The sequence below is a fragment of the Argentina anserina genome, chromosome 3, assembly GCF_933775445.1.
Source record: "Argentina anserina chromosome 3, drPotAnse1.1, whole genome shotgun sequence".
In the NCBI taxonomy this organism is placed as follows: Eukaryota; Viridiplantae; Streptophyta; class Magnoliopsida; order Rosales; family Rosaceae; genus Argentina; species Argentina anserina.
This window is the reverse complement of record NC_065874.1, coordinates 16,472,841-16,487,349: the sequence shown is the minus strand read 5'-3', so window position 1 is coordinate 16,487,349 and position 14,509 is coordinate 16,472,841. Positions and strand designations below refer to the sequence as shown.

The 14,509-nt window shown below is 36.0% G+C and overlaps 1 protein-coding gene and 1 long non-coding RNA gene across 2 annotated transcripts; both read right to left on the bottom strand.

Annotated features, from left to right (window-relative positions):
- Positions 1-2,249: 2,249 nt before the first annotated feature.
- LOC126787632 (beta-1,6-galactosyltransferase GALT29A) lies at positions 2,250-4,035 on the bottom strand. The gene has a single exon (XM_050513515.1). It carries the CDS (start codon positions 3,758-3,760, stop codon positions 2,441-2,443), a length of 1,320 nt encoding a protein of 439 aa, XP_050369472.1. The 5' UTR covers positions 3,761-4,035; the 3' UTR covers positions 2,250-2,440.
- Positions 4,036-13,351: 9,316 nt separating this feature from the next.
- On the bottom strand, positions 13,352-14,509 carry LOC126787636 (uncharacterized). The gene is made up of 3 exons (XR_007671252.1): positions 14,429-14,509; positions 14,210-14,287; positions 13,352-13,805 (listed from the first exon to the last, which is right to left on the bottom strand). It is a non-coding gene; the product is annotated as an uncharacterized LOC126787636 (long non-coding RNA).

The window sequence follows — 14,509 nt, the reverse complement described above, 5'->3', positions numbered from 1 at the left end:
CATGTTAGGTAATTGGAGGCCCCTGAAGCCTTAGAAATACAAGATGGATCCTCTGTAGTTCAAAGTCCTTGTATGATATGAAACCAGAATTACTACAATCCCTTACCTATAAGGGATTTATGATCGCGCCTGGTCTTGTTGTCTTGTTTCTCCAATGCCGTCGCAGAATAATTTGGTTTTGGTTCATAGATTGTCATCTTGTTTCTCCAATCTCGTCGCAGAATAATTTGGTTCATCTATGGGCTCGTAGGAATGCTTCTATAATGAGATGCGTGTCATTCTGCAGGAAACCACCACGTCCTTGGAAGACTGTTGCTACCGCAAACTGTGATGGGACTTATTCTCAAACAGACGTATCTCAGTATAGGCAGTAACAGTGGTAGAACCTCGGCTGGCGCTGTTTCCTTCCAAGTATCTTAAACCATATATCTATCAACTTCCATGACTCGTATAAGATAATGCTCCTGCATCAGTGGAGGACCATTCCAGAAAAGGAAACTCTAATTCTTCATAGGACCTCATAATCCTAATTCTCAACCTTGCAAATATGAAAATGTGCGAAGAACTTACTTTTATCATTCCATTTGTTAAAACAAAGAGGGAGGGGGTGAGATAATCCACTTTTTTTTTCTTTTTTTTTCTTTTTTCTTTTTTGTAAAAATCTCTAGAGATACAAAATAAGTGAAACAAAAACCAGGTTACTGAAATTGGTACCAACTCAATTTCCAAAAACAAAACGCAGATAAGCACACTTTAAGTTGAACAATGAAACTATATAGTTAAGAGATGAGAAACAGAGAACAAGCAGAAGCGGAAGAAAATTTCAGCAATAAATACAGAACAAGCAGAAATGAATACAATGGATCACCAAACATTCCAGAATCGTTTCCGGCCTGACCTGCAGCTAAGAACCCACCAGTTCATATCTACAAGGGGCTACAATATAAGATCATTAAGCAGAAGCACATACTCTTCACATAATCCTAACTTTCAACCTTCATTGACTATATTTCACATATTAATGTGCTATGGCCATCATCTGACTTTCTAATGTGAATTGTAAATTACTTGTCGACTGCTTAACTAATCAACAGCACCAGAAGCTTCAAAAATCAAACAATATGTCATCCATGACATTGTAGACCGATCAATTCTCCCTATATAAAAGCTCCAACTCATTTCATAAAAAATTAAAAAAAATTAAAATAAAAATTAAAGCTCCATCTGACCATGCCTAGTGTAGCAGTGATTCAATTTAATTTCAGATGCACAAGCTCAATGACATGCTTGAAACAAATATCTACTAAGAATATTAGATGCCAAGACTGGTGATAAATATCTTGAGCACAACCCTAACAAAATTCATAAAAAGAGTAGCTTGGGAATAAGAAAGCCAGTATACATGAAGCCAAAGAGCCACCAAACATTCCCACAACAGAGACAGCTGGTAGGAAACCCATCTTATGACTGAAATAGGCAGATACACCCGAACCCACAGGTAAAAACCGACCATGTTTCTCACTGTCACTCCTTGTTCTAAACGTGTACTTAATATTTCACAACAAACAACAATGCAATATGCACTAAAGATTTTACAGGAAAGGTTTATATGGAATAAAGAACATTACAAAATCAGAACCAAAGAAGCTGAAGCAGTACTACTGTACTACTGATCATAAAACAACAGCATTCACTTTTGTCTTATTTTTCATTTCTACTTCGTTTTCTTCCTTTTGTTTTTTCCTTTTTTGTGAAAGTGTTCCAAGTGCCTTATCCTTGGCGTCTTGGGGTATAGTAACTTGAAACCAAACCTCTGTGGCTCTGTCTATATACTCACAAAATGATGCGACTCTTCAAAGTAGATGTAAGTTTCACAATACTCTTGCATCCACATGACTACAACTTAAGTTAATACTCCTACATGCATCCACACAATCTGAATAGTAAGACAGAACTCTGCCATTTAGATATAAAATGAAACACCAAATTCTATACGTACTGACTTTTTAATGAGATTGAAAAAGGGAGAACTTGACAGACCGCAAAAGTAATTAGTTATCAACAGAATCATCCCGCTTTAAAAAAATCTATCTATAATATATTAGTCTGATTTTCGTTGAGAAAAATGTTATATGACCATGCCTACAAGAACATTGATCCAAAATGTTTGGACATGCACAAGAAAGTTCAATCTCAACATATCAAATTAGAATTGAGTTTTCATTCCAATCTTACTTAGAATTCCCAAACTATCTTCGATAGTAGAAGGTCAAAGTATGAAACTATATTATCAACAAAACATGCTCTACGACTGTTTCATAGTAGTGGACAACTATCATACACCAATTTTTCGTTCATAGGAAACAGCAAGAATACAACAATCGACACCCTGAGTAACCTATCAACTAGTTCCAGAGCACATGATTCAACTGGCAATATGTCATTGATATATAGCCACAGGAGGAATCTTGAACTTGTCTGAAAAGAATGGTATTACCTGTGGTCTCTTCACTAAATCACGGTAGAATGCATACTCAGCCTCATAATCATGCAACCGAAGCTCAGCCTTCTGATTTGTATGGTAATGGTGCTTAGCTGACTCTGTCTTCCCAAACCCAAATACACTAACTTTGTCACAAATCCCTAAGGCAAGCATAATCGCTTGCATTCCAGAAGAGTAATGGAACATAGCAGCATCATGAACAGCCCCCCATTCATCATACGGCCTCCCCGTCTCCTCCCCAAACCGTTTCAACGAATAATACTTCACAATCCTCGCACTCAACACATCAAAGCGAAGATCAGTCACAAGCAGAGGCGCTTTATGGGACGCATTGCATACAGTGTAATCGAAGAAATGCACCGGCTGACAAATGTACATAATAATAGGCACATTCTGTCCATAAGGGTGGCAAAAACAACCACTTCTCCTAGCACAAAGATGCAAAATGTTACTATTTACAAACGAAATATTCGTCTTCCTCCCAACTTTGCTCTCAAATCCCTCAATCTTGGCATTATTCAACCTAATAACAACCTCATGACTATCAATCAAACCACCATGATCACTCTTCAACAAAATCCCACTATTCCCAACCACGGCACACGACGAGTACCGCTTCTGTTCCTGACCTCCCACACTGCTCACATTCCTCCCCTCAATCACATTTTTCACAAGTCCAACCAAATCCAACATGACATCAGGCTCAAACCTCCTGTTCCTAGACCAATCACCCAACAACCTACGGAACTCCAACCAGTACCGATAAAACTGCGGCGACCGGAGCACCATCGGGTACCCAGCTGACGTCCTGGCCCTGACGTCATGGTGATTAAACCTCCTCCACGTGGCGAAGCTCCGGTACCTCCCAAGACTAGCGAAGTTGCCGTCGAGAAGCTGCTCTGCCTCTTTCTTGGCCTGAGCTCCACCCACATCGTCGGCGGCGTGTCTGAGCAGAGTGACGTTGAACACCGGCTTCTTCGGCGGCGGAGGAGGAAGGAGAGCCTTCTTCTCGAAGTCTATCACGCTGAGACTGTGGCGGACGGCGGTGCGGCAGCTGAGAGTGGCGGCGAAGACGAGGAGGAGGAGGAGGCTGAAGAGTGGGCGGACAGAGAGCTTCATTGGGGGGATGAAGAAGAAGTCATTGAGAGGGTTTGTGGGTGTTGTTGAGAAATGTGGCCAGAAGTAGAGTAGTCTGCAGATCTTGATGCTCTGTGGGTTCTGACCATGACCATTCTGGGTTACTGAGGACTTTGTCATTTGGAGAAAGTATTGCAGTAAAGATTGAATCTTGAAGAAATGGGTCGTCAGGAGATTTGCATCTGCGTTTTTGTTTTTTGGTTATGAGAGTGGGATTTGGTTGATGAATGGGAATTTCATGATACAATGAGAAGCAACCTTAGAGGGTGTATGGGGATTGGAGCTGGGTGAGATATAAGGGAGGCATTGAGGAGCAGAACCAGCAGACCAACCCCATGATGGAATCTAGAGGAGGAGGAGGAGGAGGTTTGAGAGCAAACTTCCAATGGTTTGGGGGTTTTCTCAAGGGGAGTGGGAAGGGCCGGTAGGGTGCAAGATATGAAGTGTGTGATGATATACAGTAACTAATTGACCAACTTTGTTCATGTGGGATTCAACATTTGGATGGTGTTTATTTGCCCCCACTTGAGAGATGTGATGTGTGTACTAATAGAAGTGGAATTTATGGGAACAAAATATTTCACTTTACAATAGACCATATATATAATTAGCTCTATAAATATGAAAACTATTTATTGCACTAAGATCAAAGTGCCCCGTTATTTACTGTGCAAGTTATACCATTAATTTTTATACCTGACTCTTTTTTTTAATAGTCAAAAAGTGCAATTGATATGATCTAACTGTTTATTTAAAATGATGTAAATACACAATAACAATTTGCACCTCAAATTTGGTCATAATTGTCAATTTGTCTCCTAAATTTGGTAAAAATTACTGATTTGCACCTTATCCGTTAAATTTAATGTTTTTGTCCAATTTTCAGTCACATGTCATGCATTTAAGAGGTAATATTGTTATTATATATTTATTTATATTTAATAATGAAATAAATTAATAAAATTACTTAAGAGGAACACTTGCTACTATGTTTTTTTATCGATTGCTAGTCATAACATCGTGTGCTCATATTGGTTCATTAGCTAATCTTGAATAGAGGAGATCACGGCAATGATCTCGTTGTTCGATCCAAGTGTAGACCCTAAATACGACATGCTCACTGAAGCTTAATTTGTAGTTGCTCGATCTGTAGTTGTCCTAGTTTTTTCTCTATATTTGCGTTCTTTACTTGTGTATATCATTGTTAGTTTTGAGTTCAGTATTTTGCGTATGAATTATTCTTATATAGGATATTATTTGGTATGTTCTTAATTAAAACTCGTGTAATCATTACAAAAAAGTAAGCAAAGACCACAAATGAAATGTTCTTAATTATAATAATTAAACTGCCATATTTGTAGGGATTTTGTGAGATTTTGAGCAAAAGCCACACCATCAACACCCACAGTAGAGCCACTATTCATTTGTGGTCTTTGCGTTTTTTTTTTTTTTCTAGTGAATCATTTCATGCTTAATTAAATGTTTGTTTGTTAGATAATAAATTATTAATAAAATTTTTACAAGCCATTAACATAATTATATGTGAGCATGATAACAATAGCAGTTTGCAATTTGATAACTTGCAGATAGTTTTTACAGGGTAAAATTGCCAAAATATACATCAAAGTTGCATGAAATTGTCAATTTATACCACAAACTTTCAATTGTATTATATACATCCTAAATTTACTTAAAATTGTCGATTTACATTCCCTCCGAAAAATTTAACAATTTTCATCCAATTTTTCGTCGCATGCTATGCACATGAGGGGTATTATCTCATTCTATAATTATTTATTTAGTAATGATAAATAAAAATTTTATTTAGAATGATGATTTATTTATTTTTAAATCAAATTATTTATTTACATTTTAGTCTATAAACCCAAGCCTACTTCAAATTATATATTCTACACACCCATTTCAAATGTAGTTTGTATATATAATTATATATGTACATATTTATTTTTAATTTTTTGTATTAGTATATAACTATATATTTTTTTATATTTTTTTAATTTCTTTTAACATATCATTACACATAAAATTAATAAATATATTAATCAATAACGTGTTTCGGGAAACAAAAATGTAGTACAAAGTATTCCTCTTAAGTAATTTTATGTATTTATTTTATTAGTAAAAATAAAAATATATTATGACAAAACTATCCCTCACATGTGACTTAAATTGGATGTAAACCATTAAATTTAGGGTGCTGATTTTGACACACCCTATATTACATTATACACACCCTTAAAATATTATAATATGTCTTTTCAACTCACAATAATTTTCTTCCAAAATTGAGCCTCTCTTTCTGAATATGCAACCCATAACACTATCCAGAAACTCTCCATCTCTCTCCTCTGCAATCGAAACTCTAACAACAATGATAGGAACATATTGGATTATTTCTTGATTCCCACCACAAGCTCCTTGCTCTTCCTTCCCCGATTCGACCCAAGAATCGATTTTGTCTAGTCATCAGTCTCTGCGCTCAATGACGCCGACATGCAACCCCAAATTTCTTGCCGACTTGAAAATTTTGCTACTTCATTTGCTGGCCAATCTTATGTCATTGGCCAATGGCAAGATAACCCAAACATATCTTTCTCAGGTGTGGTTTTTCATATAAAGGACTCGAGGGGTAGATGATGATGAAACAAATATATATTGTCCCTTTTTCATTTTCAATTAACCCAATTTAGTAAGAATTTAATCGAGTATTTTGTTCAATCATCTACAATTATGGTGCAATGAATGCCAACTTGCTTGTAGGAAAAGGCTATATTCATGAATCATGACATACAAGCGATCATCATATATGATATTTATGTAAGACGTTTCTGATCTTTCAATTGCTTGAAGTAACTTTTTTGTGGTGGCTAAAGCAGATGAGATAAATGAATAGAAGGGTGATTTGGTAAAAATACCACAAAGGGTGTGTCGAATGTAAAAGAGGCCGGTGTGCCAAAATCATCACCCTAAATTTAACGAAAATGGTATAAATCGGCAATTTTTGCCATGTTTAGGAGATAAATTGACTAAATTACAAGTTCGGAGTACAAATTGATAATTATGGCTAAGTTTAGAGTGTAAATTAATAATTTTAGTTTTTTTAGAGTGATGTTAAGAGCCTCATTATATCTTGGATTTCCTCCAATATTTTTTAAATAGTTGTTTTACTTGGCGACATAGTCAATCAACAACGTGACTCCAAATAAGAAGAAAACAACAAATGAAAAAAAAAATATATATATATATATATCAGTCCCTATCCAGAGTGAAGCTTCACTCGAAAATTATGGAGTGAAGTTCCAATTTTGGCACACTTTTCGGTCAAATGTTTTCACCATAAGCGATTCAATATTTAAATATGCTATTCAAGATCATCTCTACAAAATTTCATCTAATTCGGATATTGTTAAGGTATTGAAATTAGATTAAATCAATGAATGAATTAAAATTGTTCAACATGAACCGTCCGTGTAAATCTCAATTTTGAAAGTTCAAATCATTGTCAAATTAGATGAAACTTTGTAGAGATGATCTTGAATAGCATACCTAAATATTGAATCACTTATGGTGAAAACATTTGACCGAAAAATGTGCCAAAATTGGAACTTCACTCTGTAATTTCAGAGTGAAGCTTCACTCTGGATAGAGACTATATATATATATATACATATGTATATATATAATGTGTTTGACTAAATATTATTAATGCGCGCAATATATTAAGTTTTCAATTGTGACAACTAACCTTAACTTTAATGTGAGATAATTTAAATATTTAACTTGTGTCACATTATCAATGCAGTTCTTATTCGCTAAACATAATAATATTAGAAGTACTTTTTATTTTATTAAGTTCTAGTGTACCAACGTGAAGCTAACGTGACTGTTACGAGTCACCGACGATGACACCAGACCAAGGAATCCATCCTCTTTTCCGAGAAAGATGCATCCCCACGTCTTTTGCAGGAAAAAGTTTTGATCTATCTGGTTGAGCTAATGCTAAGCTACAAAATGCACTTCTATAATTATATCGATGGTGACTCGAGGCTGGTTCCTTTCAGTCATCATTGTAAGGAAGAAGTCAAGAAGGACGCTCTAGAGTAGTAAGATTACTAGATTAGTAATACACAATAATTTGAGTTAATGTATAAATTAGATCGTAAAAACATAAATATGGTGGAGCCAGAGAATAACACTAGAGAATCAGATCAACCACATGTCTTTGGTCAACTTGGGGTATCTTTCAACAAAATTTCCAATTTCCTAGTTGCAGAAATGATTCGGTGGGTTTTATATTGTAAATTTGTAATAGCATAGTACTACCGTGTGAAGTGGTTTAACTTGAAGAAAGGCATTATTCATGATTAAGAAATATATTAGACCCATGAATGTATCTTTAAAAAAGATATGAAAAAGGGAGATCCAAATACACTTTAAAGATTTTGCCAAAAAAAACACTGTTGATGCCTAAAAATCCACATATCAGGTCCAATGAATTTTTCGAGCCCAATTTGTATTTATACGTTAAATACGCTCGTAATCATCAAGCCATACACGTGGACCCAAACCACATTCATGCATTTGGGGTTTACAAGAATGGGTGTGGTGTGGAAGGTAACGGAAACTATGAGGCCCGTTATTAGGTTTAGACTTGTTGGTAATTTTGAGTTTGGGACCAAAATTCATAACTGACGACCTAAATCTTAATACGGGTTTGTGATCTCTTCTTTCCGAAACTCATGCTTTTTCAGCTCTCACGCCACACACTTCTTGCGAAGCCCTTTATTGACGGCAATATAAGTCCTTTACTGACTGCAATATAAGTCATGCCAGGCCACTACCATGAATAAGGAATGGAGGAGTTGCTGGGACGGACACAACAACAAGATACAACAACAAGCTTCCTAGGACTTATTTGTCTTTCAAGGTTTGTTGGGCCTAGTCTTCGCTAAGTCAAACAATAGGTGATCATTTTTAAGGTTAGCCATGCTAATATCACTGTCATACAACCTGGACAAAACCCCCCTCTTACATTTGGCGACTCAACTATGGACTAGGTTGTGTTTATGTCTCAGCTTTCTTACTAGCGTCACTGTTTTCTCCAAAAGATTTCCATGCTCGACTTCAGACTACTCATACTTTACCACTTATACTCAGGCATCAGATGCAATTCCTCTTGATAAACATGATAATGCTCATTACATCATAGGCTTATTGCTCAATAATGTTGTCTATGAGACTTCAAGCCTTGAGTTCCTATAAAAAGCATTCAAGAAAGCCATGAATATCAAATTTATTCATCCAATATTCAGGCTTCAATATTGAGTGAAGAAATTAAGAGCCCTATCATTCAATCTTTGAAAGCTATCTCACCAAGAGACTTCAACTGAACAAAATAGGCCACAAAGAATAACCTCATCACCAACAACATTTTTCCAGATCTATTAAGGTTTGAACCTCATACCTTGGTTTAAACCATGATTCTAGCAGCCAACCTCTCCCTTGCACATATATATCAAGGTGATCTCATATATTTGCAATCACCGTCGGGACCAACTTACATACATCGTGCAAGTATCAGATCTATTAACACCGTAAAACTGTCTCATTTTGTCAAGCCATTTTCAACCTTTCGATCACTTTTCATTAACCTTACCAACAACATGGAAGACATAATATCAGTGTTTATCTGTTCTTATGGTTGACCTAAATAAGCTCATAGACTAGATCTCAAAGCTATCTTTTTCTATAAAAGAAGTTTCAAGCACATGCAATAATACTTGGGGGCTTTGTTATAATGCAATCCAATTTGATAACAGTGGTCAAGGCTTCCAAAAGGAAAAAAAACCATGCTCTTGCTTCATGGAAGAATTTTCTTGTACCATCCATACTTTTTCTCGTCACCAGATTAACCAATGCATGCAGTGAGACAAAACAATAACAAATCTAGCTCCAAAAGATGCAAATAAGCTTAGTGTTCTTCATTTTTGAAACTCAGATTCAATTTCATGCTCTTTATCTTCTTGTGAGCCACGCATTCACTTTAGACAAGCATATATGTGAAAGGATGCTTTCTTTTTCTCCTCAAAAGCCAAAATCTAATTGTTGAAAATTAAAGTAGCCACATTTTCTCACTTCCTCTCATAGTCTGAGACTTCATATTTCCGAAAACTTATATCCATCTACTCAAATCATATTCTTAGTATCTTGAACCTTTTTACCTGAAGGTTATTATTTGATTCCAGCAACAAGCTTCTCCATACTGAAACAATCACTGGTGGGACCAGTTTATTAATAGCCATGTCATGTATACATTTCAACATTGACTCAGCATAATAATTTATTGTTGTCTCGCTTTTTAGTATTTCAAACCTATTTGACATACAATTCCACTAAATCTTACCAAGTAGTCAACTCAAGCATTTTCACAGCAGTGGTTATAAGTACAATCTCATCACACTTTTTCAAATGATATTCATTGCCGGAGAAACATGTTGATCAACCTACTGCACTTGGGAGCTAACGATTTGATTTATGTCATTATCTTTACCATCAGCTCATCTATCCCAAGCTTTTGAGTCTCATACTCATGCATCAAGCCGATCCACCTGAGAACCAAAAAAATAAAGGATCCACATCAGGCAAAACAACTAGTCTTACATACTATAACCAGCAGCAAATTATACCCAATGTTCTAAAAATCCCTGCATAGGCAGCGCCTAGGTGCCCGGAGACCCTTGGCCGTCTCGATTTTGGGCCGATTAATCCCCGATTAATCCTCTGGGCGCTGGTTTTTAGCTGTCTGCCCGATTAACGCCTAGCGTTTTTTAGAACCTTGATTATACCAATACAAAATCTAGATTTCCCTAACACCTCAATTGATTCCTCTCTTGAAAATCACCCATGCATACCATTTAGATCTATTGTCCAACTCAATAATGATTTATACCCACAATCAACAAGCACCTTTACTCTCATAATCAAGCTTTTACCACTTGCAACAGTCCAGGCTACCATTCTAGATCCAACGCCAAAGTCAATCAACAACAAGCAACGTTTGAAAAAATAAATAAAGACATATTAGATCACTTATAGATGTCAAGCATGTTAATATCAAGCACATAATGTAGAACTTACAAGCTTAATTTCAAAGAAGCAAGTTATCCAAGTAGACACCAGAAGTGAGAAAGATTGAAACCTCAAGCACAACTCCCACCTTGTTGAAACAAAAATAGAAAATGGAGAATGAAGTTTGTTTCCTAGCATGAGCCAAGAAAAAGCACGTTTCAAGCAAACAAAATAATATCTTTAAGCACAATTCATGCATGAAGACAGAAGCAACCAAGCAAATTCAAATAAGCATCATGAAACTCAATTAAGCAATGCCCCAAGCAATTGAAGTATTCCAAAAGAGAATAAAATAAAATTCACTGTTGGAACCAGGCCAAGACTACACATGCCTATTCATGATTAAGTTACTAGTTTATCAAGTCATCACTCCTCGCATGCTAAAAGGCGACCAAGAATACAAGCCCTCATATCCCAAATATTCAAAAGTTCCAAGCTACACTTAAGCCTTAATAATATGTAAAGGAAAGATATGGGAAACTCGTATACTAGAGGTTCTGACATGCTTGATAAGACATTATAAAGTCTCTTAAAATACCAAGCATAAGCCTCAATTCAAGTCTATGCATCATATGTGATCATGGAATTCGTTTCATATTTACTGTTGTTACTGCTTGCATCAGTATATCAACTTCTTATTTAAGTTGCACTAAGAAATGTCGCTTCATGCTAATGAGTTGCGCTCATCTAAGTTATGGACCTAATATTTAGTATTGATCATCTGGCTCATGCTCATGTATTCATGGCCCATATAATCAAGGGGGCTAATGTTGATACCTAAAAATCCACATATTAGACCCAATGCATTTTTCGAGACCGATTTGTATTTCTACGTTAAATACGCTCGTAATCATCAAGCCATGCACGTGGACCCAAGCCACATTCATGCACTTGGGAATTACAAGAATGGATGTGGTGTGGAAGGTAATGGAAACATATGAGGCCCGTTATTAGGTTTAGACTCGTTAGTAATTTTGGGCTTAGGACCAAAATTCATGTCTGACGACCTAAATCTTAATACGGGTAAAAAAGAAGTGAAAATCCCAAAAAACCCATGCCCAAATCCTTCATAACCAATCAAAAAGCAATGCCCACATAAAATCCCTTAAATAAACATATTCTCAGCAGCATAGCAGAAATCTTGCAAAATTGTCCCAGCAGCAGATTTTCTGCCATGAAATCTACAAAGATGTTTCACAACCTCTAGCCAAAATCGGATAGACAAAGATTCATTATCAAGTGTGATACATGCTTTTAATCAATTCATACCTTTACCCAATAATCTAAGCACTAAACCAAGATTCCTTTAGCTGGGACATTATATAAATACCCTATGCCATTAACCAAGAGATGAGGAGATCTATAAATACCCTATGTCATTAACCAAGAGAGGAGGAGATCAGAGTGAGGGTGAGGTAGCAAGCTCTCTAGCACACTTCTTCTTTTCCATGCTCCATCTTCCTTAGTAGGGGTGGCATTCGGTTTAAATGGTTGGGTTTTGGGTTCAAACTGAAAACCAAACTGAAATTAAACTTCGGTTCGGTTCGGTTCACTGTTCTCGAATAGGGCAAACTGAAAACCGAACCGAACTGTTTGGTTCAGTTCGGTTCGGTTTTTTTCAGTTTTTTTTTTATTTTGAAAATTTTGTAAATTTGGAAAAAAAAAACTGAATTAGTGAATGACGTATAGTTCCATTTGACTATTTGAGGATCTAAACTTTTTTCTTACCCTAAAACAATCATTTCTAACAATCAAAACATTATGATTTTACACAATTTATAGTTTCATACACCATAAACCACAAATTTAAAGTCCAAACTTCAAAGTAAATTGAGTTCACCAAAGTCCAAATAAACATGAAATTTTTCATAACAAATGAGTCCCTTTGTGAATGCCATAATCCCTCAGTCATCAATTCTCAAGACCATGAAGTGGTGTTTGGTGTCAACACATCATTCCAAACATTTCCCACCACCACATTTGAACATGACTCCTTTCGTAATTCTACATCCAATATTAATAAGAGAAACATCACATATTAGAAAATACAAAAGTATGATGTATATAAACTTTAAAACATCGAAATTAGAAACATCAAATGTTACCTTCAACAACTTCATGACATATTTCAACCTCTTCCATACTGAGCTCATGACTTATGGCAACATTATCATTCGTAATCCAATTTTGAACACATATCAACGCCTCCACCATTTTAGGACTTAATGAAGCACGATATGGATCAATCACCCTCCCACTAGTGCTAAAGCAAGACTCCGAAGCTATAGTGGAAACGGAAATAGCTAATACAAAGCAGTCAAACATCCTAGAATAAGAATCAATAAAACAATGGGGCCAGTTCAACCATGCACGGATCAAAAAATTACCTGCAATAACTTTCCACCAGCAGCAGAAGATCGTAATCCATTATTAATCATGAAACTGGTTCCAATTAAAAGAGTGGTGGAGATGGGGTCTGCACATGAAACCAACTTCATTATTAACCATGAAACTGGTTCCAATTAAAGGTCTGCTTATTGGAACAAGATGGCACTAAAAAAAACCTGTGAACATAGCAATTACAAACAAGAATTATAAGGTTGTAACTTATATTAATCCAACAAGATTAAACAGAAACGGAATGGGATTATCCACTTGCATTTGCACTCCATAATTGAACTTTTGTTCTTCTGGGAATTCATCTTGGCTACCATATTGATTTATCAAATTTTCAGATTAATTAAGCATACGATAATATCTTTACCCAAATACAAACCACGCCAAACTTCAACCTTTGTCTTCCATTTCTTCAACTACAGCTCTTCACCAACAACCCACCAAAATTAACACTAGGATTTTACTCTCAAACAACTGAAGTTAATTAATAATGACCTCAACTCACCCTCTAATTAAATCCAATTGAGGCAAAGGCATGAATCACAAGTCTGCATCCAAAGAGAACTACTCCAAATTGAAACCTTTCTCTCCCGCTCCTCTGCTCTTCAAGGCCTAGATTCTGAAATTATAAAGACTCTTTAATTCCCTATCAAATAAGTTAACCCAAAATAGAAGCTTGGATCAAGAATTCAAAACCACCACCACATATGGTGGTGACGGTGGTGATATTGGAATCTTACAATAATGCAGAAATTTCATGCATTTCTCATTCACAGAGTTCAGATTTATACAGTAGTGATATCAATCTAGATCCTAAGTACAAGCAATTACAATATGTCTCATAAAGAGGTTCTGTAACAATTTGAATCCGAGAGATATGATAATGCTTGAGATTAAGCTTCTAATTGCAGATGCAGAATATAATAACATATTCAATACAATAGAGGAATTACAGGGATTCACATTTTGCTTATCAAGAAAAATGCAAAATCTCCAAACGGAATTGCGAAGAAAACTACTTACCCATACCAATAGAGGAGGAAGAGTGGATCTTCTACAGAGTAGTGAGTAGCCCAGGTGAGGCCATGGACTCGGCTAATGCTAGAGAACTTGACAGATCAGAGAAACCCAGAACATAGAAATTGAATTAAAATGGGACTGAAATCAAGAAATTGAGAGCTATTAGTTTAGAAGGAAATAATTTGAGAATATTTAGAGATTAATATCGGAGAAGCAAATCACCTTAGGAGTTAGGATGGTAGAGAATTGGTGTCGGCCGTGGTGCGGTGGACTGGTGAACCGTGGTTGACGGCTGCGAGCCAA